We start from the raw sequence: 27,231 nt of genomic DNA on the forward strand, positions 1-27,231 counted from the left end.
TTTTTTTTTAAAAAAAACCTAGACAACTTCCACAAGGACTGGTCACAAATGGCGACCGATAGGGACAGATGGAAATCTATTGGGGAGGTCTTTGCCCAGCAGTGGGACAACACAGGCTAATAAAATTACTATTATTTCGAAGAAAAAAAGACAAAAGCCAAACTGCAACGCATCAATTAAGACAAATGACTATCGACACAAAAAGTTTCGGAAGTCAACAAAAACGATTAGGCCAAAAGAAAAAGGACACAAGTGTTGTAACACAACAAATACCCATCGTCATTTACGACACGGGGTCCCAAACCTCACTCACACATCAAACGTTGAGTAACTCGATTCCTCATATCCGCTCGCATCCCCTCCCGCAAGCCATGCGATTTGCATCGTTCAAATTCTACAACAAATTGTAATTAATACATCGAGACGAGTTCCGTGGCATCGATAATACTCGATAATAATTGTTTGTCCCGACCCAACACTTTGACCCTTAGATAAGGAGTCTTGGTGTCGTGTTATTTGGTGTCCAGAACGCGCATGAAGTGGTCTATCATGGAATGATGTGCAACATGTATTTGTGTGTGATATTTCTGTGCTTGTGCGTCACAGGATCGGTTTTTGGATCACCTAGTGAGTATTCTGTTTTGTTTTTTGCACCTTATATCTACGTTGATAAGCATCAGGATTATGCGGCTATGTTTAATGACGTTCTTGAGACGTTCAATTCACGTGAAATTTACCTATAGGTAAACCCTTACTTTTTTGTCTAAACTGCTTTCAAGTAACGAGTGATTTTTCTGCCCTGATTGTTGCATAATCATAATTTTTATTTTATACTTAGGTCTCCCAAAATCTAAGCGTTCCTGTCTAATACAGTATGTTAGTTAATAATACTAAGATATATTTTAGCCAATGACAAATCTAATTACACGCGTTGTTAGTTTCCTTCATACCTAATCATCTTTTATTTATTGGAGCAGTTCGTTATCAGAAGAAGACCTTGATAGAAGCACAGCATTGAACTTTGACATTGATTTGACAAAATAAGATCTCTTTTCATTGATGGTCGTGGTTAAATTAAGAACTTCTTTAATTTAAAACTTTTCTAATAAACAATCATAGTGAGTTGTATTTTTGTAAAATTATCTTCAAAACCAATTGGAGAAACCAAAAATCAATTATGAGTCAGAAAAGAATTACACTAAAAATCTTTTTCAGGGTTCATTATAATTTTAGGGACCCTTTTACTATACTAACTAAGACTTCATTGTCCGTCTGTATGGCTTTTGCTTCGTCAACATCTCGTCTTCGTCTCGCTCTATTTGAATCCTATTGATATTGTAATACATAACATACAATTATATACAGTATATAATACCTTACATACATACAATTGTATAACAGTTTATGGATCAGACAGAAGACTCAACTAGAAGTCATAAATAATACGAAGTGACAGATTGGAGGTAGTGAGAACGTCTTTCTGCCTAGCCTTGGTGGTTGCGGTTACTTTACACCTATATACTAATACTTCTCACATTCAGCTTATAATGAAACTTAGGTAGGGGAAAGGGGGGTAGCCCCGGCCGGTGGGTAGCCTCGGCCATAGTAAATATTAGTATTTCGCGCGGCGTGACTTTGAAGTTCGTGTGATCTCCATGTGCGTTTAAGAGTAATTCGTCAAATGCAAACAGTTGAAGTCGATTGACCGCTGCGTTCGGGCGTGATAGAGTTAAATTCTTTTCCGTCGTCGACGGCCGCGTGACTTCAATTGTTTCGAAAACTGTAATTCTTTGGATAAAGGTAAGTAATTATTTATTTGGTTTTGTTTACATAATGGAATACTATTCTATTTTGCACTTTGAAGTTTATTTCAACGTATAATTAGCTGCTTTTTTTTAATATTTTTTTTTTCGAAGAAAGTCATGTCGGGTAACCCCGGCCATTAGTTTTGGGGGTATCCCCGGCCATATGTTAGTCTATATTGAGGTTCATATTTTAAGTCTTAATTTTTTTTTTTTTTTTTCAGTGTCACAATGCCGAAATTTTAAACTAGAACTACGAATCGCGGAGACTGGAGTGAAGAAAACATGAAAAAAAGCAATTCAAGCGGTGCTTGAGAAAAAATGTTCTGAGAGAGCTGCCGCAGATCAGTATGACGTTCCACGAACTTCTCTGCAGGATCAGGTCAAGATCGGATTTAGATTGGGCTCACGAGGCATGTGTAGATATAAATCGATGTGTGTGTCGCCAAAAATCGATTTGGCCACTAATTAAGTAGGTGGCCGGAGCTACCCGCCACTTTTAAAAGATGTCAAAATTTGACCACTATTTGAAGTGGGTTTAAAACGTATTGGATATTATTTTTGTTCAAATTTTCAATATTCTAATACGAATAAATATTGTGTTGATTATTTTTTCGTAGTTTTCGTTGTATTTCCCTCGCTAATTTAATCACAATAACAAAAATAAAAAATTGGCCGGGGCTATCCCCCTTTCCCCTACCTATTTATCTTCGTTAATCTAGACTAAGAAATTATTCCAAACTAGCTGATACCGCGAACTTCGTATCGTTCAAACCTTCCCTGGACCTCTACGAACATTTTAAAACCATTAATTTTGCCACCGACTTCTAGGCCGATGCACCTAAAAATAGTTTTTTTTTTGCTTTTTAGTGTTTTGGGAAGTCGGTTAAATTTTTTTGTAAAAAAGTTTTTTATTTAAAGCTTTTCAGTGATACTTATAGTTGTCACTATCCATACAAGTGGGAAGTTCTCATCAATACAAAGAATATAAGTCCAAATACGAGGTATTTTACATATTCAGTTGTCGAGTTCCCTCGACTTTCTCTGGTCTCCATCATCAGGTCAGCTTCAAACCTTCACTGTTGCAAAGGTCTTGTCAATACAAATAATTTAAGCCCAAACACGAGGTAGTTTACATATTCAGTTGTCGAGTTCCCTCGACCCTCTCTGGTTTCCATCATCAGATCAGCTCCAAATCTTCACTGTTGAATAGTGCTTTTAGGCGTACACCTGAGTATCAAGTTTTTACCCTATGTATGCCTACAACTTTCGAAGGTTGCCCTCGATTTCTCAGGGTTTCCATCATCAGATCCTGACCTGATGACTATATGACTATGGGACCAACTGGCAGCTATTCCGAGTCGAACAAAAAAAGAATCACGTAAATCGGTCCATAAACCTCGGAGTAATCGATGTACATACATAGAAAAAAAAAACATACCGGCCGAATTGATAACCTCCTCCTTTTTGGGAAGTCGGTTAAAAATCAGCTCAATCGGCCCAGCCGTTCTCGAGTTTTAATCAGACTAACGAACAACAATTAATTTTTATTTATATAGATCTTTATGAATTATATTTGAATACATAAATACATCCTAAAAATATGTCGTTAGGTACTACGAAACATCGGTCTATGTTTAGGTAGGTCTGTGTGCTCTAATGTCTGTACATTAGAGCATTACCTACACAGTTGGTTGCACTTTCTCCATTTATTAATCGACTATCGTGTACGTCCTTCGGTCCAAACATATCTACAAATCTGCAGCTTATGTAGACATCCATATACAATCAATTCCACCACAGATCTTCATCGGTAGACGGCCGGTAAGATCAATCAAGACTGCATTAATTGATTCAGCTCACCTACTCGATCACCAGGCGTAACCACTCGTTAGTGCACATTGTTTACGATTCGATTTACTAAATCGATTATTGCTATCGGATTTCCGATTCACAGCTTTGTTAACTGTACTTAAAATTTCTTATGTAAACAGAGCCAAAAACATTACTGATTACTTTTAAAATTGGTCTTAAGAAAAGCCGGACTATAAAGTCTGAAATCACCAACCTGCATTGAGCAAACGTGGTGATTATCTCTCAATTCTCGGTGTGAGAACATTGCTGTGTTCAGCAGTGGGACGATAAAAAAGGCTGATGACAAGCATTTTACCTTAAAACCAGAAGAAGTATTCTCGATAATCGATATCAATTCGATTACATGAGAAGAGTTCTCGATTGATGCGTCATGCTATGTTCGTGAGTTCATAAAGTAGTTAGCCACAGTTCCGTTGGCGCCTGTCACACATATGAGCATCAATCACGGACAAAGCTACCGGGAGAGAAGTCAAAACAATTTATGTGATAGAATAACCCCATAATATTCTAGGTACGAGTAGGATGAACCCATGATATGGGTTTGGATTTTTGCTTTGGGGTATGAGATCTGGTAATCATAAGGCTTATTTATCCCAATTTTACATGTTGGGTGTAGACTTGCTTCCGGGTAGCTTAGTAAATGACCCCAATTCTCCAATTCTAATATTAGACTGACAATCTGACTAGCATTGACAAAACATTATCTTCTGACTACTGCTGAGACCATAGGTCAGATACATCTTAAATGTCATCTGCATGGTGTACTGTCTGCAATAGAATCTGACCTTAGGTACCTATAATTTCCGACTTACTTAATGTAGTCATAGATGTAGATAGAACGTAAATGTACCTTAGATACCTATTTGTTCATGGTATTTGGTATTTTGGGATGTAAACAGATCCATTATTATAGACAATTCTAGGACCCCTTTCACGGCAGGGTTTTTTATTCGAAAAGTATTTTCTATGGTAGTTAAAAAAAACTATAATGTATAGGAACCAATTAGTAGCAGTAAACACAGATCATGTGATCCGATCGTTATTATTATTACTGCAACTAACTGCCAAAACAAAACAACAACTTCCCAGAATTCGTGGAACAATGTTATCTCCCCTATTTTTTTCCGCCATCACGCCATAATTATCTGAAACTATTAGTCATAGAGCTTACAAAAATAATTGTTTACTATAACGAAAGAGGTCCTATCGCTAAATAACTCGGGTCTCACTGACCCGAAATTCAAGAGGGCAAGATAAGCATCACTAAAATTCACTATTTATCTACTCGGCTAAATCTGTTCGCATCATCCCTTGATTTATTATGCTACATAAATAACGGGCAAGGACATAGGGCATACTCCCCATACATTTTACGCGAACTTTCGGTTGCAAATGTCTATAATAAAGTGTTTAATCTTGTTGAGTCTACGGTCTACTTAGGATTTAGAAGAGATTTGGGTGTTAAAATAAGCTTATGCAGACGCATTTGATTTATTGTTTAAAGTGGTATTTGGTTAAGTAACTATTTGATTGAATTCCATTGAATGAGGGTTTTTGAAATTTTTTCTGCCACCGGGTGGCGCCACGTATGCGTCTGGTCCAAACAGCTGTCAAATAGTATGGAATTGTAGGTGCCGAACTTATTGTTTATTGAAATTCTGCTATATTGGAAGTGTTATTGATTTTATTATGGACTACGGTCAGAATAAGGTTTCCGAACTAAAAATTGAGCTAAGAGAGAGGGTGCAAAAGTCACTGGTACTAAGGAAAAGCTTGTTGAAAATTTTTTTAACACAATATGATTTAGTTTTTTTTATTTACTCAACCGCAATAGTAAAACAATAATGCAGTGCTTTAATTATAAAATAAAAAAAACACTAAAATCGTTCACTATTCATAGTAAAGATAAGCACTTTGACAGTTATTTGGACCTGACGACTCGGTGCTGCCACCTCGTGGACGCCATTTTACGAAACCCTCATTGGTAGAAGTTTGCGAAGGGGCAAATGTTTTAATGCTGAAATACTTAAATTCTATAGGTAAGACGTAAGCTTTCAAGCAGCGTTGAAACCCCTAGCTGCAGTGACGGACGATAAAGTCTTTTATGAAGATAGGTAACGACCTTAGAGTCAAGTGGCCACTGTGCAGGATAGCACACCCTTTCTACCTACCTATTACCTATCCACGTACTTAGATAATGTGAATCACCCTTAAATACCAACAGTTATATTACACATCACTGCAAACCTGTGAACCAAAAACTTAAACAAAATTGTATAAATATCTCAGAAATAGCTCTAGAGGTATATAGAATCATCTTGACTTTTCTATCTTCGTAAATTAATTACTTAAGGCCAAGGCTATAATGTTATAACTTTGTATCTTTAACTTTACGAGGCCGTATCTAAACCTTATCGAAAACCATCGACACCTTTACTTTCTCATTTCTCGTTTTCTTAAAATGATCCCTTCAAGATACTCTCTAATGAATGAGTCAGAATATCAACTTATTGTAGTGGTATCCTAAATCTATGGACGTTGGATGGCCTTTTGTTTTCTGTCGTGGGTTAAGTGACCTCGGTATCATAGTTTTGTCATCGGCATCGTAGTAAGATACCATTCTAAATTAGTTAAGGAATTGTTAATTTCATCAGATATTTAATGAAGTGAACGGTTAATCTCATTAAGTTAAACACGTGTTTACGTTTAGTATTATCTGAATGAGCTTGATAATAATTATTCTCAACTCAATGAGCCAGGTTGCCGCGATAACTTGACTTCTGACACTGTATTAAGTCTTTAATGAAGGATGTAACTATTTGTTTACAATTCAGCCCTGGAGTTTACACTTATATTGGAGAATACGGATTTAAGATACAAATAGGATTTAAGATTCAAACCTACGTAAAGATCAAATCGCTTGACCTATGTGATAATTTATTTGTTTTAGAATAGAAAGCTTTATTCAATAACTATTTTTTTTACAACTGATTTCATTAGGTTTGATTAAATTGACGATAACTACATTAATAGCTGTGATATTAATTTAGATCACTCGTAATTTGCGTAAAACGTAGCGTGTTCAAGCACTGACATTTTGTTTTTGACAGTGACAGCTGTTCTTTCCGAAGTGTTGTTTGTAAACAAATAACAAACCAACTTTTTCACCAAAGTTATCCTAACAACAAAATATACTGTAAATATTACAACACATTATTTTTCTTTACAGACTCACTGAAAGATCCGTACATATGTGGACCACCGTCATGCGCAGGTAAGCTCTACGCATTTTGAACAGTTCATTTTCATTCACCAATTTGTATCACAATAATACAGTTTTTTTTTGTATTTATTAAAAACTTATCTAACGTTATCCCTCCAGTAGAAAGGAAAACCTACTCATTTCATTTCGTCTCAGAGTCTCAAATTCTGTAATCCATAACCTATTCTGTATTCTGTTCCATATTTGAAATGTGTCGTGTATCTCTTTCCAGCATCGGAGAAGTTTAAATATTTGCTGGACATAATCTACTACTATGAATACAAAGTTAACGTCGAAACATACTTCGCTGGCTCCAGCAATAACCGCTCGACGTTGTATGTGCGATCTGTGGTAAGTAATTTTGTAAATTATGCAACTCTGTAGCTGAATATTCACAATACCTAAAATATGATTTGTTGAAATTGACTTTGTGTATTATCAAGAAGTGTGTATAGCACTAATTCCCTGATTTTCCCATATATAACGCTGCATCAAAAGAGAATTGCAGATTTATCTAGTGGTTTTAACAGAATGCAAAAAGTTTACATATATTATTTACCTACTTTTCAGCCAAAAATCCAGTTCATAACACCATGTGAGGGTCTTCTGCAGCTGACAGATGTGACTCTAATAGACCAGGATGAGAACTATCCTGTGGAGAGAGCCGAGAAGTTCATACATGCTGTGTCGCTGTATGACCTTAGGTAAGATCATTTCTGTCACCTAAGAGTATTTAATTTAAGTAAATCAGAATCTAAAGGTTAGTCTTATTTTTGTTCTTAATGTCCCTCTCATTGCTTCTTACTTTTTTCCCTTGTAACTAAATGGTGGGAATGCTCTAAAGAGAGGTGTGGAGATGAGTTGGGTAGGCCTTTTAAATTCCCGTCAATGGGACTGTCAAGGCCAGGAAAAAATATTCATAGATCAATAGATAGAGCTCAGAGCAGAAATATTTTGTAAATCAACACTATTTTCCTACAAAAATAAACAGAACTTTCTATTAATACATCCAACCTATTCCAGATTTGCATTCCACGATGGCATCATATCGGAGATATGTCCGGAGCAGGAGGAACAAGACTGGGTGCTCAACTTCAAGAGGGCTATCCTGGCACTGTTTCAGAACACCATGAAGAGATTTGATATTAACTTCAATGGAGTTGAGGTATGGTATCTTTATTGATAATCAAACAATAACTGGCTATGTGTGTATAAGTTCAGTTTATATGCAAATACCTGCAATTCTGATGATAGCCATTTGACTCAATACTCAATACTTTTATTGCTTTCCACATGTATTCTTAGCTGGTTGTACTTAAACCTCCCCACTCAGAGACATTTAATGGTTACTTAAGCCATTCCTTAGTGATGGATTTGTATGACATTCCGTCACTAAGGAGTGACTTAAGTAATCATTAAATGTCTCTGAGTGGGGAGGTTTAAGTACAACCAGCTAAGAATACATGTGGAAAGCAATATATAGTTCTTAATAGTTTATAAATAGTTCACATGGACCCTGTCGGGCACAGCAAAATAAGTGGGTTAGGAGAGAGGAAGCTCTCTCTACTCTTTTTACATTTGTTTATACAGATGTTGCTTCGCTTGTCCAAAGTTGACTACTATCTACTTCACAATTATTGTGAATAAGAATATGAACAGAATTATCATTTATATATTTATCTATTGCATGACACATCAAATGGCCAACTTCATAATTGCAAAGATACTGTGTGTGAATCAAGATACTTTTTTTTCTTTCTTAAATGTAATCGAAACAGTCTATTTAATTCTACTCAAATGGTAATGCTGTGTATATATATATTTTTTTATATGAGTTAAATGATCTTATCGCTTCAAAAAGTTACATAATCTAATTTTACTTACAGCAAGACATCCACGGGACCTGCAATGTAGACTACACAGTCCGTGGTCAAGAAAACACAAGTTTAATACTTGTGAAGACCAGGGACTTATCACAGTGCACCAACCGATACAAGTACATGTCTATACTGCAGACTGTCAGATATGACTTCCAGAGTGTAAGTATAGAAAATAATCCTTATTTAAAACTTAATACTTAATTTTTATTATTTTTGGAAAAATGTAGATGTAATATATTAAATAGGTATGTGTAGTTGTATAAATAGGAATGTAAATACCATTGTAATATACATTAACAATGATATAATTGGGTAATATAAATGTGAATGTAACTCCCATCTGTCTGTTGTGCTTTGAAGCCAAAACTCCTGAATAGATTTGAGATTTGGTACTCGTAGTACTCTGGAGCCTGAGAAAAGACATAGGCTACTTTTTATCCGGGTGCGGGAAGTCGTTTTTCTCGGGACATAGGTGGAGCCACGAGGAACAGTTAGTATAAAAACAATATCTTCAGAACAAAAGATCATCCTCCATAGAAACAAATACGGTTTTGAGTAGACCATACAAAATTTTACCATACAAGTCGGTAGCGATCACCGACTTGTCCGAGGCTCTCTGAATATCAACTTCAAGGCCGAACGTTTCCGTCTGATGAAGGCCAGGCTCCGACCAACACTGCTCCAAACCATGACAGGATCCGAAACGTTCCAGTCAAATTTGGAGAACCGATTTGCCGCCGTGGAAACCACAACAGACGTTAACCAGAACCACGAATATGTGGTTCGGATCCTCAGGGAGGAAGGTTCGAGATTCTGTAACATGCAGCGTAAGGGCAAGAAATCAAAGCTTTCGGAAGAGACATTAGGGCTTATGAAGAAACGACGTGAAAACCCGCCTGTCACTTCGTCAGCTAAGCGGGCTCTAAACCAAGAGATCAACAAGCACGTACGACGCGACCTCCGGTACTCCAATACTCTTGCCATTGAAAGAGCAATTGAGCTGAATCGGGGTCAAAGGTGTTCGTACAATCTCTTGGAAGAAGCCACTTGACGAAGCTGACCACAACAAGTGGAGAAGTCGTTTCTTCGGTGCCGGCAGTCCTTTCGGAAGTGGAAAATTTCTATGGCCGGTTATACGCATCGCATGCATCTCGACCTGATCCCGGAAATGAGGATTCTAGAGCCACATTAACACGCCATTTCACCGAAGACCTGCCAGAAGTCAGCAGTGGCGAAATCGAGATCGCTCTGAGACAGCTCAAAATGGAAAAGCCCTGGCGAGGATGGCATTACAACAGAGCTTTTAAAAGCAGGAGGTAAGCCCGTACTGGGGAGCTCCAGAAGCTTTTAATGCCGTCCTGTTTGAAGGAGAACTCCAGAGGCGTGGAGTAGGAGTGTTGTCGTCCTGTTCTTCAAAAAGGGAGACAAAACCCAGTTGAAGAACTATCGACCCATTTCCCTCCTAAGCCACGTCTATAAGCTGTTCTCAAGAGTGATCACGAACCGACTTGCGCGAAGACTCGACGAATTCCAACCACCGGAGCAGGCTGGGTTTCGGAGCGGATACGGCACCATAGACCACATCCACACAGTGCGGCAGATTATACAGAAGACCGAAGAGTATAATCAGCCCCTGTGTCTAGCATTTGTGGACTATGAGAAGGCCTTTGACTCGGTTGAAATCTGGTCTGTTCTGGAGTCCCTGCAGCGTTGTCAAGTAGATTGGCGATACATTCAAGTGATGAGATGTCTCTACGAAGCCGCTACAATGTCCGTCCAAGTACAGAATCAGCAAACAAGGCCCATACCGTTGCATCGAGGAGTGAGACAAGGGGATGTTATTTCCCGAAACTGTTCACTAATGCAATGGAGGATATGTTCAAGACGCTGAACTGGAAAGGACGCGGCATCAACATCAATGGCGAACACATCTCTCACTTGAGATTTGCTGACGATATCGTCATCATGGCGGAAACGCTGCAGGACCTACAACAGATGCTTAACGACCTGGCTGAATCTTCTCTACGCATCGGCCTACGGATGAACTTGGACAAAACCAAGGTCATGTTCAATGAACATGTTCTACCGGAACCGATTGCGATACACGGCGCCGTTCTCGAAGTTGTTCGGAAATATGTATACCTCGGGCAGACATTGCAGTTAGGTAGAAACAACTTTGAGGACGAGGTGAATAGGAGAATTCAGTTGGGTTGGGCTGCATTTGGGAAGCTACGTCGAGTCCTAACATCGTCGATTCCACAGTGCCTAAAGACAAAAGTCTTCAATCAGTGCGTCCTACCTGTCATGACTTACGGAGCCGAAACGTGGACACTGACGGTACGGCTGGTCCACAAGTTTAAAGTCGCTCAGCGGGCTATGGAAAGAGCTATGCTCGGCGTTTCTCTGAGGGATCGCATCAGAAATGAGGTAATCCGTCAGAGAACCAAGGTCATCGACATAGCCTACCGAATCAGCAAGCTGAAGTGGCAGTGGGCTGGCCATATTAGCCGAAGAACCGATAACCGTTGGGGTAAACGAGTTCTAGAGTGGAGACCGCGCCTCGGCAAACGTAGTGTAGGACGTCCTCAGGCACGGTGGAGTGATGACTTGCGCAAGACGGCTGGCAGGAGCTGGATGCGAGAAGCCGAAAATCGATCTCAGTGGCGTGCACTTGGAGAGGCCTATGTCCAGCAGTGGACTGCGATAGGCTGATGATGTATACAAAATTTTATCTTTACTAAAAATTATTATATTCAAATACCTCATTCAAAAGTCGCCCCTGTAACGATTGCCATTAAGACTACTTTCCTTTCCACAGAAATTCCAAACCTGGCCAGTACTAAAATCCGAAAGCAAATGCCGCATCACCGTAGACCACCACATTTACAAGGAGGTGAACTGTCGTGAACGTCATCTCTTCGAGCCTTTCTCCGGGAAGAACTCCGGCGCAATGACCACTGTGGTTCAGGACTTGTTGTTGCTGAGAGAAGTTAATAAGACTGACACTGAAGTTATTGAGTCGCAGCCTAAAGGTGAGAGAAATATTTTGATAGGTTTTTTTAGGGATGGGAAATAATTAAATTATACTAGCGATTTAGGTAAAGTCTGTCAGACTTACTGATTTTGTGACCTATCTTCGATCATTATGTTCTAAGTAATATGAAATTAGAATTACCGCCTATTCATGTTTCTATCTATTCGTGTTTCTGTCTTATCGCACTATATAATTATCGATATTGTCGAAATGTTGATATCGATATTCGATAGTCAAACTACTTTTTAAAGTCTCTCTGAAGCAAACAAGATGATTTGTGACATCTTTTTTTTTACCTTACAGTGACCAGTTATCAGTCTTTTTAGCATGATCACATGTTTTTCTTTTCAATATATTTTATTTTTTGTGATTCCAGCTTGGGCAGTAATACCCCGTCGTTCGAACTTGCTCCATCATCATATCGTGTATGTAGGAGATGATACCGGGGGACTGAAATCTGCTAGAGATGTACTCAAACTACTGTGCATGTAAGTATACGAACTGCGAATTTCAATAACTTAGTCAAAATTCAAAGTCAAATCATTTATTTCGTTTAGGCTTTCACAAGCACTTATGAACGTCAAAAAATATAAATAAAGTTGATTCTAGTTGCCCATTCCAAAAGTAGCTTCCTATGGAGAAGAACGGGCAAGAAACTCCATGATTAGGTACTCTTTTAAAAAAGAATAGGTATTTTCCTTATCTGTTGTTTTACTTACAAGAGATAGAATTCTCTTAATCCTGTAGAAGTGATGTTAACCTCCTATCCCTAGTAATCAAATAAAGAAATATTTGATTACTAGGGATAGAGGAAAGAGGAGAGAGGAGAGGGGTTTCAGAAATCCACCATAAGTGAATTTATATACGAGACCTAATTTTTCACCCGCCTTCCAAGCTCTTAAAATAGTGAGGTTCCTTCCAGCTATTGTATAAATTGAAATCTAACACAAATAAAAAGTCAAAAATATTATATTTTTTTATTTTTCAGGGTAAAAGACACAACAGCAGAAAACCACCATTCAATTAACGTAGACGAAAATATGGACAGCGGTTCAACTGTAGGTCTATGGGGTCGACTCGTGAGGTCAGCTAGACCTCTACATTATCCAGCGTTGTCTCAACTGTTGGCAAGGGCTCCTACTATATGCAAGGCTGCTAGGTAAGTGTTAATATTAACTGAAGTTTACCAAACTCTTACACCAACTGTTGGACAAGAGTTCTTCACTACATGCAAAGCTGCTAGGTAAGTAAGAAATAATGGACATTGGTCAGTCATTCAAAAGGCCATCTTTCGAAAAAAGACCAATTTAAAACCACCCAGACAAGCCAATCATAATTTTCTATTCGTTTAGTAAACATCACATGTCACTATTTTTAAAAAGCTAGTTTCTAGCAATTTAACTTCTTCAGAATTTATCGGGATATTTTTTTTATTTTTCTGTAGCACATTCCCTTTTTCAAGCTTCAAGATTAAGAAAGATTGGTTCTTAGTAAAATTTGTTGGCTGCTCTTTGTTGAATGTTATTTAATAATCTATATATTTTCTCAGCAAACACATCTTAGACGCTCTCCCGTACATAGCGAGTCCTGGGTCCGTAGAACTGATCAAGGAGATGATAATAAAGAACTCTGTGGAAGAGGAGACTAGGCACGAGTGGCTCATGTCTATGGCTATGATACCAAGGTAAGTGACCCCTTTTTTATATCAAGTTTAATCTGTAAAACTTGCCAGTCAACATTGAACCTTATATTTAGTCATAAAGATGAAAATATTTTGATAAATTGTAGTAGGTAGCGTAGTGGCATAAATGTCCAACTGCGGCAGAAAGACTGTTATATTAATCACTAGCTTCCACCAGTGACTTAATTTGCGTGTCGTGAGAACTTCTCCGCGCACCTGGATAAAAAGGATAGCATATAGCTTTACTTGATAAATAGATTAGCTAGGTCGGCAAACAAACTCTTTTTCTAAAATTAGTGCCTGTAGATACAATCGTAACGTATATTTTTTTAACGTTAAACTTATGCCTAAAAAGGAAAACACATTGAGAATTATGTTTTTTTATATATTAGGGTATATTTATGAATTCTAGAGTAATTTTACTCACCCAAAATGTGTTGTCTTTCAGACCAAAGATGCAGATGTTAGACAGCATGCTAGAGTTACTACAAAAACAGAAGAATGACAAAGTGATCAGTTTCACCGTATCCTCTATGGTACATTCCTATTGTAAACATAGTGGAAAGGAACGTAAGTATTTTGAAGCGATTTTAGTGTTTCTTTCATTTTACTGTTGACATAGAGTACATACTAACAAATAAATAAATAAAACATATAAATAAATAAAATATAATAACTTATGATTGTAATTTATAAAAAAAGCACACATGATGACACAATTTAAATAATTTGTTATACTTATTTTACTCGCTGTAATGCTGTAGTGATAATGGTTTTCGCTGTAATGTTATAGATAAGTGGCGAAAATTGAAAAATTCTAAAATTTAAATATATCTGTTGCTATAACATTAAAAATTGTTTCTAAGTAAATATAATAAGTAAGTAAATATCTATGTAAATAAATGAAGTAAATATCTTTGTTTACATTTTCACAGTACGCATATGCTGTGAAGAAGAAACCCCTATGGCTATCTTACAAGAATTCGAAACCATCGTTCAAGAGATTGCGAGTAAGGGTGTGATCAAGACAAGAGAAGACAGGAATAATGTATGTATAACAAACTATCACATTTCAATTATAGACTGAGATTTAGTGTCATGCATTTTCAACTTTAAATGAAGGCATCAAGGATGAGATTATCTTGTCCTTTTTATTGCCTTCTTGAGTGGCTCAACATTTGCACAGCTTTGTACCAACTATGTTGGGGTCGGCTTCCAATCTAACTGGATGCAGCTGAGTACCAGTTTACAAGGAGCAACTATCTGACCTCCTCAACCCAGTCAGCCGGGTAACATGATACCCCGTGGTATGACCGGTTGCCAGAATTTCTGACTTTTGACTATCTGTGATGACTTGCTGGATGTTGATATCCTTAAATGAACGTGAACATATCATAAATTATATTATTAATTTTTCGAAAGCAGAATATAGTTACTATAGTATTAAACAATTTTCTTTTTCTTCATCCCACAGATAATAATAGCAATAAAAGCCCTCGGCAACATCGGAGGCTACAGAAAGGAGTTTGCAGATGTGCTAATGAATATAATCGGCGATAGTTTTGTGCCTGTGCCCGTTAGATTGACGGCTGTCGACGCTTTTAGAAGAACGCCTTGCGATGAGACTCGGTAATGTATTCTTATCAATAAGTTATAACAATTTGTAACACATTTTTCATAATAGTTTTGATACTCTTAAGAAGAACTTTGCTAAAGGACTGGAAGAAGGAACTGGCAACCAATGACATGTATGACTGTCGATAAATCGTTTGAAATTGCCGAATTTCGACCATGTTGCATTTGATTTTCTCTATGAAACTACTAAATCAATGTGAAATTACACCTGATTGAGAAATCTGTAAGAAGTAGAAATGCTGAGTCCATCCAAAACAAGAAGAGGAATGAGGGCGCGAGGATGATAACGAAATTTGATACTTTTCAAATCGTTACTCTATCGAATATAAAATAAATAAATGAAACCTTTATAAGAGCAGTTACAATAGTTTGTAATTACAAGACTTGCTACTACATTTTACTTACTAACACCAAATAATACTAATACTTTCTTACATTCCACAGAGAATACTTCCTAGAAACATTCCGTGCTGACTACATGAACTTAGAAGTGCGTTTAGCGTCGTACGTACAAGTCATGAAATGCCCCGATCTTGGGACGCTGAGAAAAATCTTCCATACGCTGCAGGATGAACCTGTAAATCAAGGTGAGATATTGATTAATTAGATAAGTATCATATATGTGCAAACAAAATTTTTGTGTAAAAAATAAGTAAATTGTATTAATAGTACGTGGTATGTGGTAAGAAAAGTTTATTTTGGATCTCAATAAAATGTTTTTCAGATAAGTTAAGTAGAACAGCCAAAAGTATGTCCAAATACCCAAAAAATTGTTTGCAAGAACGTTTGCCTCATATCTAAATTAACTTAATAAGAAGCTTCAGTTCTTTCAAACGTTTGTCTATTTTGCTAAAAGAGGGTGTAAATAAGAAAAATAGACTTTCCATTTGGCCTTACAATTTTTAATTACAGGACCGCACAGTGACATAGTGCATAGTGAAGTGATATACTAACAATTTTAATTCATAGTTTTAAGTTTTTTATATACTAACAATTTTGTATTATATAATATGTATGTTAGTCATTAAGGTATATATCTATGGGCCAATGCAGCCTGAAAATAAAGGTATTGGATTGATTGATTGATTGATTGATTGATTAATTCCATCATACAACTATTTACTATGAATTTTATTGTTCAATTTTCTAAGTAAATAATTGTTTTTAAGTAAAAGACATTTATGTAGGCCTTTTTTCACATCAATTAATCCTTTTTTTCCAACAGTAACAACATTCGTATGGAGTCACCTCAGAAACCTAGCAGAATCTTCCCTGCCCTCCCGGGTGGAAATACAAGGACTGCTGTCAGGCAATCAGATACCGCATCTAGAAGACAGTCCTGACTTCAGAATGTACTCCAGGAATTACGAACAGGGCATGTTCTTTGATCAGTATAATGCTGGTGAGTTATACTTTATATTATATTAAATACTTAAGGTAAATACAAGGACTGCTGTCAGGCAATCAGATACCGCATCTAGAAGACAGCCCTGACTTTAGAATGTACTCCAGGAATTACGAACAGGGCATGTTCTTTGATCAGTATAATGCTGGTGAGTTATACTTTATATTATATTAAATACTTAAGGTAAATACAAGGACTGCTGTCAGGCAATCAGATACCGCATCTAGAAGACAGTCCAGATTTCAGAATGTACTCCAGGAATTACGAACAGGGCATGTTCTTTGATCAGTATAATGCTGGTGAGTTGTAATTTGTATATTTAAAGAAGTCCGTAAATCGTCTCTATTTATGAGCTCTCAATTTTTGACTATTGACCCTCATTAAATTATCAGAAGTAATAATTTCAGAGGAAACGTTAATTATTCAAATTAAGATTTAGTTTGGATGTATTTAATTAGGATTAATGCTATAGGTAAACCGAATATGAAACTTAATAATTATGAAACAAAAGAAATAATTTACTGATACATCGTTCTTTGTTTTATCTATTTCCTCTAAGTCAAATACGTTAATTGCAATAAGGCTAATTCAATTTGTATTTTTCTCATCTTCTATTTAAATTGGACCGCAATCGAATAAAATTCCCTGTCTTCTCAACTTGCATATCTCTAAGACAAAATCTAAAAACTATTGTTGTTTTCCCAACAGGTGGTAATTATGAAGCGAACGTAGTATTCACACCAGATTCTTACATACCGCGGTCTCTTTCACTCAATCTGACCGTGGACATGTTCGGGGAGTCTATCAACGTTTTTGAGGTAAGTTATGTTTTGCATTTTACCTCCTGTAGCTCTTACAAAGGAGTTCCTCGTTTTGTTTGAAATATCTGGTCTATGAATTCCAAGACTTGGCACCCACGTGGGATACAATCTGATTGGCCCATGACAGCTTCATGGCTTTTGCCATTCATAAACACAACTTTAGGCTCCCACACCAAACTATTCGACTGATTCAAATGAAATCTTCTACTCAAGTATTCTGGGACATAGACAACTTTTTGTCCGGATATCGGGAATTAGTCCCCTCACGAAGCAGGTTGAACGGCTGGCAGAAAATAGATTTCCGATTTGAATGGCATCTTCAACACAAATTTTCTAAAAAAGACATAGGTTACTTTTATCCAGGTGCAGGAAGTTAAGTACCTTGAGATGCGAGTGTAACCGCTGGCATATAGGATCCTTAATAAACATGGTAAATTCCAGATGAAAGCCCGAGGCGAAGGTTTCGAGCGTTACTTCGAGCGTTTCTTCGGCAACAACGGTCCACTCAACAAGAACAAACTCACTGAAAAGATAGCCAACTATCGCATCTCCAGGTCCACTAATGAGGCTGATGAAGTTAGAGAGAAGATCGATAATCTCGAGTATAAGAATGAGGCTTTGAAACATAGGTATGGAGTTTTAAGATCGTTAATAATTGTCATATAATATGGAGAATGTATACAGAGAAAATATATATTTTTTTAAATATTACACATATTCTCACAGTCATTATTGCGCGTACGCAGGTTACAGACAGTCTAGAAAATTAAGTTTTCTAAACTATCACATGAACTTCTGTTTTCATGATTGTAATGCCTTACCTATAGCTACTAAAGTCTCGCCAGGATCTGATAGCAACAAAAAAGAATAATGCATGTAACTAGCAAGACACAGTGTCTTAAAAATAACAGAAAAAATGACTTTTATATCTTGGAAAAGAAAATCTGACTCCCAAAAGCTTTGTTACTTATACATTTTTAATAGCGTCATATTTTCTATATTTCTAGGTTCCCAATGGCCGAACTGGGTATCAAAGTGTTTGGCAATGAGATATCCTACTGGAACGCTGAAGGTGACGAGGAGATTATGAAGTCTTTGGCCAGATTGAACCCACAACTCAGAGTTTTGGAAATACTTTCTGGAAAGGTAAGGCTGTTCTTGTTATGAGTAAATCGTTTCTGGTACAAGTAATTATAATTTGTATAAACAGGGTACTTTTAAAATTTATACCGTACATATTTACGTGCGTTGAAATATATAAAAAGCTAGAGAGCTCGTAAGTTTTTGCACTGTTGAAGTTTTTACTCTTTCACGCAAAAATGACTCAATGATTAGAATGAAAATTAATACAAAAATAAATGGTATCTTGGAGACTAAGATATGCTACTTTTTACCGAGTTTTAGAAGCTGGTTCCCTATTGATATGGATGAAACCACGGAAAATTAATTTTTGAAACCCTTTTGTTCTCTTCATAGGAAATTTCATACAACAAAGCGTCTCTATTCCTGGACACGACATTCTCAGTGCCCACGGGGTCAGGCCTGCCTATGAACATGAACCTCATGGGTACTAGCTATGTCAACACTAAGATTGTCTGGCACTGTCAGACTTACTTGTAGTTATCGGCACGGATATTGAGCCCTGACCTTCGCCTGCACATAAGTGATTTATTGGTTTATTGCCTTATGTGTACAGTGCGCAAAGCGATCCCCACTCTTCCGCCGAGAGCTCAATATCTGTGCCGGTAACTATACAGAGTTTGTTTTAACGCTGTCACGCTAAAACGGCTGAACCGATTGGAATTAAATTTGGCATGGAGACACATGGTACTTTAGGGAGGGAAATAGGCTACTTTTTATCCAGATATTTTAGGTAGTTTTCTCCAGATTCTAATTAAAACACAGAGTTTTCTAAAAACCTTTTTTTTTTTTCTTGTCTATATAGGAAATTTCATACAACAAAGCGTCCCTATTCCTGGACACGACATTCTCAGTGCCCACGGGGTCAGGCCTGCCTATGAACATGAACCTCATGGGTACCAGCTATGTCAACACTAAGATATTTAGTACTTTCAGACTTACTAGCACTGAGTTTGTTTGTTACGCTTTCACGCAAAAACGACTGAACCGATTCAAATAAAATCTGGTACAGAGACACACGGTACTTTTGGGAAGGAAATAGGCTACTTTTTATCCAGATATTTTAGGTCGTTTTCTCCATATGTGGAAGAAACCTCAAAAATTGCCTTCTGAAGACCATATTTTTCTTCTCTTCGTAGGAAATTTCATACAACAAAGCGTCCCTATTCCTGGACACGACATTCTCAGTGCCCACGGGGTCAGGTCTGCCTATGAACATGAACCTCATGGGTACCAGCTATGTCAACACTAAGATGTCGGGTACAGTCATTGATAAATATGCGCAGTCCGGTAATCTGGACTTTGAGGGGAAATTGAGACCTAGGTGAGTTTTTCTAAGTAATTTTTTTCCTTTGCCTATTTTTTATATTTATATTTTTATAGATAGGTGGATCCTTTGATTGCGTAAATACATAAAGGATCAAGGACTTCTAGTTTTTTTTTTTTGTTTCTGACTTTGAATTATACTTACAATTCAAATAATTATTATTACTTTGTAGTTGTCGTCCAAAGACACTATATGAGACAATATCTAACTCTAATAAAATAGTTTATTTTATTTGCACCTGAGACATCGTATTTTTATATCCCTATTTCATGACCCATATATCTGTTATATATTTTTTCCCTCCATTCCACAGTATATGCCCAATTTTATGTCCCACTTCCACACTCTGTATCCCTTTTGCCTCCCTTCCTTTCTGTTACACTCCATTTATTTTCATTTCAAGGTACCTCTAGTTAAGTATTAGACAATCTCTTTCAGCCCTCTTGTTTGTCCCTATATCCTTTCATCTATTTTCTTTACTTATTTCAATAAAATACTTCCAGTGTGGCAGTAAACATAGCAGCAACAATGAGCGTGGACGCAGGCGGCCTCAGTTCGAGCGGTATTCGCGTCAACTGGCGTCTATACACCGCCACCGCAGTGGAAGCCAAGCTGAAGATACGACAATTGGCTCAGTTGAAACTGGATCTAAGTCTGCCTATTGATAAGCAGGAGATTTTTGCTGCTAAGTAAGTATGCTCATAATTACACCATAATACTTTTAGTTGAAAAGCCTTGATAAATAAATAATTTTCTTTTATAGCCAAGTTAGTATATTTTACATCTAAATTAGTTCAAGAGAAAACCTATTAATGTATTACATAGTAATGTAGTTAGCGTAGTTAAACCTAGGTGTAGCCGCATTATGTGCTTTAGCTATGACATATACTCTAACTCTAACTAAAAATCATGACACGAGTCTTAGGCGCGCTCTCACGGATTTCCGATAGGGTCAATTATTATTTATCCGATAGTTAATTCTACTTGCCAGCTAAAGGATGCTAATAATTTCTGCCAGATATTCCTATCCGAGACTTGTGAAACCAAAAATTATAGTTTATCCATCAGATAAGTACCTGATAGGCTATCAGCGACTTTAATCAGTACAATAACTCACCTCTTTTTACTTCAGGTCGGAACTTATAATCCTACACGGCGACAAAGAGCAACAACAACAAGGTTTGAACAAGAACAGGATTGAACAGAATACTTGTAGCTGGTCTACCTTCGATAAGGCTATTGGTATCAAGATGTGTGCTTCGTATCAGGTAAGTGGAATAAATGAAGTGCCAGCTTTATTCGTTTTACTCGATTATGGAAAGTGACAGTAAAGTTATCTCATCGCCTACCTAGCTGTTTACAAACTATGTTCGGTTTGGCTTTGAGTCTAAAATGGATCCAGTTGGAGCTTCAAAAAAATGTTATTGTGAAATATTGCCACTGACATATATAGTACCACTAATTAGCAATAGGATAACTACCAATCTGAACGACAACTTTGATTCTCTGATTCTGAACTAACCTAACATATCCCCTTAGAAGTTTTGGATTTCGACTACTCGCGAAGGCTGTCAGAAGATGTGTAAATGCCAGCCGGGACCGACGCCTTTAACAAAAAATAATTGCAATTGCTTTCAGAGAACTGGCTCTAACTGGCTGACCACGCTTACCCTTAACATTTGGTCGTCCTGAGTGTACTCGTACTCCAAAATTACACAAATAAACTCAATATTTTTTGTTCATTTCAGTTCCCGAACATGACGAATCTCCGCAACGCCCCATACTTCTTAATGAGCGGACCTGCGAAATACATCCTCTCTCTAGAGAAGGCAGATCCCACAGCGGACACATACGCCTTCCAGTACAAGTGGGACAAGAACGAGACCAGCAACGTTGTTAGCTTCTCTTTCGATACTCCTGATAGCAAGGTAAGATGTCTCTGGTACATTGGTACAGGTACATTTGTACATCCTCTCTCTAGAGAAGGCAGATCCCACAGCTGACACATACGCCTTCCAGTACAAGTGGGACAAGAACGAGACCAGCAACGTTGTTAGCTTCTCTTTCGACACTCCTGATAGCAAGGTAAGATGTCTCTGGTACAAGGTACATTTGTACATCCTCTCTCTAGAGAAGGCAGATCCCACTGCGGACACATACGCCTTCCAGTACAAGTGGGACAAGAACGAGACCAGCAACGTTGTTAGCTTCTCTTTCGATACTCCTGATAGCAAGGTAAGATGTGTCTGGTACATTATAGTGTACATTTGTACATCCTCTCTCTAGAGAAGGCAGACCCCACGGCTGACACATACGCCTTCCAGTACAAGTGGGACAAGAACGAGACCAGCAACGTTGTTAGCTTCTCTTTCGATACTCCTGATAGCAAGGTAAGATGTCTCTGGTACATTGGTACATGTACATTTGTACATCCTCTCTCTAGAGAAGGCAGATCCCACGGCTGACACATACGCCTTCCAGTACAAGTGGGACAAGAACGAGACCAGCAACGTTGTTAGCTTCTCTTTCGATACTCCTGATAGCAAGGTAAGTCGTAATATTGCAAAAATAAGAAACAAGTTTCCTGCTGGAGAATACATTCGCCACTTCTTCAAAAAAAGTATCGACGAGCGTGTATTTATTTGGGTATTGGGTATATTGTGTTCAAAAGTTACTAGTTTCTGCCAATTTTTCAAGATTAATAAAGTTTGTTTTCAGATATAGGAATTATTGTATAGAATACTTGATATATAACGTCATATCCGTACAATATTTTTTCAATAAATGTCCTAAGACACGAATTCTAACAAGAAATTAAAACTGACATTCCTTCCACAGGAAAAACGAATGATCAACGCAGTTTTATCGATATCGAACACTTCAAGCACAGCACTATTGACCCTCCAATCAGAGAAAAGCACACTCATTGCTAAAGCTATGTATCGAAACTTGCCTTTAGATAAATCTTTTTCTGCTAGCTTAGATGTGGATGGTAGAAAACAGTTCGATACCGTGATGTCGATAAAAAGGCACGATATTAAGTATGGATTTGTGTGGATACCCCATGCCTATTGGGTCGTCGATAATGAGAGGGTTGCTGAACTTTCTGGTGAGTAATTTTTTTTTGTAGTTGTTTTCTTTCTTTTAATTTGTTTTTTAGAGAAGCAAAGCTATAACGTGACCACGAGCTGTCTTTAAACTTAAAACAAATTAAAAAGGAATTTCATTACAAGAACAATTTAAGTACCTAAATAGTTTTTTTTATGTACATATTATTTGTAAATAAAAACTTATGTAAATAGTACTAATATTAATAAATAGTAATTATTAAAGTAAAGTCAAAAGCCCATTTCTCAGACTGATTAAACTGTAAGCTAGTTTTCGCTTCATCCTACAATTACACGTAGGTAGGTATTCCCTTTTTACCTTCTAGTAAAAGCAATATTTAATTCATTATCAACATCATTAGGTTTAAAAAGTCCTGAGTCAAAAAAAAGATGGCGCAATTTTGCGTTTTTAATATTTTCTTACACGTGATTATAAATTATCTCCATATTCCCTTACAGGTGTAATAAAAGTAAAATCCAAAGGCAGCGTAACACAAAGCGACATAGAAGCCGAATTTCAAACGAAACAGTTAGCCAGCCGCCTATTAGGCTACTACACGATAAACGGACCAACCAACGGAGCTAAACTACAGTTCGATTATCAATTCTATAAAAGTCCTAAACAAACGATAAAAATAGAAGGGATCTATAGTGAGAGGGCGGGAGCGTTTAGACATGATATGTATGGAGATCTGTCTATGCAGTTCACGGCTTACCCTGGTTATAACTTCTATACTGTTTTGAAGAATGTTGTAAGTATTTAATAGTAATTTTTTAGGAGTTAGAATGTGCTGGTACAGTTGGTTTTTGGTAAGCTAGTTCTAGAAGTAAATGAGACCTAGTTAGAAGAAAAATTGACATCCTTTTTCGTAATAAATATTGGTAATTTACAGGCCCTTTTGTTTAGTTATAAATTGCCATGTTATTAAATTATTATCATTTAGTTCTGTTTTATAAATGATGAGGCTACTTGTCTTTCAGTATATACTTTTTTTTGTAAGTTTCCTGTAAACATAATATTTTTTTTATGTACTTTATGTTTATCCTTCATTTAATTTCCCAGAAAACCCAATCCCACGTGGACATAGGCTTCAACGTAAGCGCATCCCGGGAAAATAAAGATGATCCCGCGTTCACTTTCGCGTTCACCCGCGCGGATCGTCTGACCGGCATTAAGTTAGACACGCGACTGACGCTACAGCGACCACGGCTCATTGATATGAGGTTCCAGTTTGAAGGGGTGAGTTATTAACTACAATAGTTATATATTATAACATATAAGGTTCCAGTTTGGCTAGAGGTACGAATAAGTAGAACAATATCATCCCGTCTTTACGTTCGCGTTCACCCGCGCGGATCGTCTGACCGGCATGAAGTTAGACACGCGACTGACGTTACAGCGACCACGGCTCATTGATATGAGATTCCAGTTTGAAGGTGTAAGTATTTAAATATAAGGTTCCACTTAAAGGAGTTAAAATAGTTTCCCAAAAGGTGATGGTATAAACAACCAGCTCAATGACACCTCGCGTTCACCCGCGCGGATCGTCTGACCGGCATGAAGTTAGACACGCGACTGACGTTACAGCGACCACGGCTTATTAAGCGTGCTACACTGCTAAGTGAGTACCCAGCTATTGATATGAGGTTCTAGTTTGAAGGGGTGAGTGGTTGATTATAATTCGGGTTGGGGAGCAATGGTCGCACCGACTTGTGTGAGTAATTTAATTTCGGAACGACTCTGAGTTTTACAAGAAATATATCAATTTTTTTTTTTAATATAATCATTTATTGTCTTTTTAGCCTTATTAACTTAATAAATAATATACATACGCATATTATTTTGTCATGCTTTTACGGTGTAACGGCTGAACCTATTTGTTAGAAATTTGGAAGTTACTGTCCGCCTAGATAAATCCACAGTAAAAATCCATTTGTTATATCAATTCAGTTCATCACATAGTTTAAGCATTGCTTTAATCAACACCTTCATTCCATACCAACAGATCGGCCCAAAATACACAGCGGTGGCCCTTCTAAACTTCAACCCTAAATCTCGCGAGATCCTAGTGTCTGGCTACCTGTTCTTCCCTCCTGGCACACAGTTGTATCTGGACGCTGAACTCAACATGACCCTGCCGACGTTACACCCTTGTGTCATTAAGACGAAGGTGCATGAGAAAATGCCCAATGATTATCAGGTAAGTGGTTCTTGTATTACCTAGGGAAAACATTTTTTTTTTTCGTTAAGTTAAAATAACAATTTGAGCCTTTGATTTAGTATAGAAACTTCCATGATATAAGAATTTCCACTGTCTCAAATGAGTGGTTGACTGTTTTTCAATATCTCAAAAAGGCAAGTGCCTAGACTATTCTCAAAGACTTCTTTAAAACAGGCACAGACACATAAGAATATTCTGCGCCGACCCCACATAAAATTGTGATAAATTCAGGAGAAGAAAGATCCTAAATTAATAGCCTTTGCAATAAATAAGACATTTTAAAAGGTGGCTATATTTCTTAGCCTGAATTTCAACCTAAAGTAGAATAATTGTAAAATAAACTACCCATCTTCATAGACAAAATACAAAACCTCTTTAAACACTAAACTCCTTTGTAGGTAAACGCAGCAGGCGTTTGGTTCACGGGCGTAGACTTTAACATTGATGCTTCGTACCAAGATCAATCGAAAACCAATATGGCGTCGCATCACCTAAAGGCTTTGATAAGCAGCACCCACTTCAAGAATATCGCCATGGATGGACGGTTTACACAGGATAATAGGCAGATTACTTTTATTGGACAGGTAAGATACTAGTTAACCAGGATAATATAGAGGTATAAGACAATGCCCAAATTAATCTTCTTTCCCTCTATCTTTAATTATCTGGAGGCATGAGGCATGGGGATGAAGGATAACTTTAATTGATCAGGTAACGGCTAAAATACTAGTCTAAAATCACCTATACACCTCATTACCAAATTTCATCTCAATCAGTTCAGCCGTTTTGCCGTAATAGTCGAACAGATAAATTCTAGGCTTAACAGTAAGTGTGCCATATGTTGCCAGTAGTTTTTAATGTGAATATGGTTGTATCTTTTTATAAACAGGAGATTTTTCTACTGTAACATGTACTAGTATTTTCTAGAATCTACTCTGAAAAACCATACAAAAAAGCCTAAAGTCTCCTTTGACAAATGGGCTTTCAAAAAATAAAAACAAATCAGTCCAAAAGTAACGGAAATTACAAACTGTTCAACTTTATAATTTAGTATAGATTTGGGTCTACTATTTTTTGGCGTTTTATATAACTTTATTCCTTTCCCAGGGTGAATACAACGATGACCACTACAGAACGCTAATCCGCTACATACTACTTTCGGAGCAAAACTTCACCACGTATGTGGAAGTTGATGTCGGCGGGAAAGCGTATAGTGTGAACCTTAATGCGGATCTTAGTAACAATACTAACCTTAATATGGATATACATTTTGATCAGTGAGTATAAATTATTGTTTTTTGAGTGAAGAAAATATGTAATAATTGAAGCTTTAGAGAAAGATATTATTAGAGAAATAACGATTCTGGCTGGTGACTTGGGAACAGGGCAGGAAGATGATAATGAACGATTCTGGCTGGTATTAAAATCTAAGCTAAACGATTTATTTGCTGACCCATAAATCTCTTGTGCTTTTACTACGCAGGATTTTGAGCAAACTTCATCATACCATAATGTACCTGAAAATAAAACCTCTTAAAAATAAAGAATCGGCAATTACTGTATTTCATGACGCAAGTGGAAAACTTGCCAATGCATAACATTACTTTGGTATAGCACTTACAAGCCCTATAAGGCTGCTGCAAGTACATAAGATTATGTTTCACCAAATAATCTTCTAACGCACTGCAATTTCAACCTTACACTCAAACATACATTTACAACATAAAACACTCTCCTTCAGACTTCGCGACCTCCACTTTTCCTACCAACGCTGGGTAACAGCCCGTCAGAAGCGTCTAAGCGTTGCCTTCAACTGGGACGCGAACCGGGACCCTTCGCAGAAAGTCAGCGTCGATGTGCAGTTGGACAATAAGGGGACCTGGCACCATGGAGGACATGTGTCCTTGTATTATCCTGGGAGAATGGTCAATGGGGAGTTCGAGTTTCTGTTGAGAGGTAAGGGTATTTTAAGTAGCAAGATTTTCAAAAGAGAAACCAGGTGCATTTTAGTCAGTCTGACACTTCCTACGGAACTGCCTC

General features: G+C 37.3%; 1 protein-coding gene across 1 annotated transcript in view; it reads left to right on the forward strand.

Moving 5' to 3' along the window:
- The first annotated feature begins 328 nt into the window (after positions 1 to 328).
- Positions 329 to 27,231, forward strand: part of LOC110382727 (uncharacterized) — a 59,277-nt gene continuing 32,374 nt past the window's right edge. Inside the window, exons 1-29 of the mRNA XM_064041221.1 lie at positions 329 to 627; positions 6,907 to 6,951; positions 7,172 to 7,290; positions 7,510 to 7,643; positions 7,963 to 8,104; positions 8,826 to 8,978; positions 11,638 to 11,851; positions 12,230 to 12,341; positions 12,842 to 13,012; positions 13,403 to 13,537; positions 13,983 to 14,104; positions 14,470 to 14,582; positions 15,009 to 15,163; positions 15,614 to 15,756; positions 16,395 to 16,571; positions 17,283 to 17,392; positions 17,837 to 18,024; positions 18,403 to 18,541; positions 19,675 to 19,859; positions 20,366 to 20,551; positions 20,995 to 21,130; positions 21,611 to 21,790; positions 22,701 to 22,971; positions 23,429 to 23,721; positions 24,033 to 24,209; positions 24,976 to 25,170; positions 25,590 to 25,775; positions 26,299 to 26,468; positions 26,933 to 27,147. Of these exons, the coding sequence (XP_063897291.1) occupies positions 555 to 627; positions 6,907 to 6,951; positions 7,172 to 7,290; positions 7,510 to 7,643; positions 7,963 to 8,104; positions 8,826 to 8,978; positions 11,638 to 11,851; positions 12,230 to 12,341; positions 12,842 to 13,012; positions 13,403 to 13,537; positions 13,983 to 14,104; positions 14,470 to 14,582; positions 15,009 to 15,163; positions 15,614 to 15,756; positions 16,395 to 16,571; positions 17,283 to 17,392; positions 17,837 to 18,024; positions 18,403 to 18,541; positions 19,675 to 19,859; positions 20,366 to 20,551; positions 20,995 to 21,130; positions 21,611 to 21,790; positions 22,701 to 22,971; positions 23,429 to 23,721; positions 24,033 to 24,209; positions 24,976 to 25,170; positions 25,590 to 25,775; positions 26,299 to 26,468; positions 26,933 to 27,147 (4,639 nt within the window). The 5' untranslated portion in view covers positions 329 to 554. The remainder of the gene's footprint in view (positions 628 to 6,906; positions 6,952 to 7,171; positions 7,291 to 7,509; positions 7,644 to 7,962; positions 8,105 to 8,825; positions 8,979 to 11,637; positions 11,852 to 12,229; positions 12,342 to 12,841; positions 13,013 to 13,402; positions 13,538 to 13,982; positions 14,105 to 14,469; positions 14,583 to 15,008; positions 15,164 to 15,613; positions 15,757 to 16,394; positions 16,572 to 17,282; positions 17,393 to 17,836; positions 18,025 to 18,402; positions 18,542 to 19,674; positions 19,860 to 20,365; positions 20,552 to 20,994; positions 21,131 to 21,610; positions 21,791 to 22,700; positions 22,972 to 23,428; positions 23,722 to 24,032; positions 24,210 to 24,975; positions 25,171 to 25,589; positions 25,776 to 26,298; positions 26,469 to 26,932; positions 27,148 to 27,231) is intronic.

This window comes from Helicoverpa armigera, chromosome 24 (genome assembly GCF_030705265.1).
Source record: "Helicoverpa armigera isolate CAAS_96S chromosome 24, ASM3070526v1, whole genome shotgun sequence".
NCBI lineage: Eukaryota > Metazoa > Arthropoda > Insecta > Lepidoptera > Noctuidae > Helicoverpa > Helicoverpa armigera.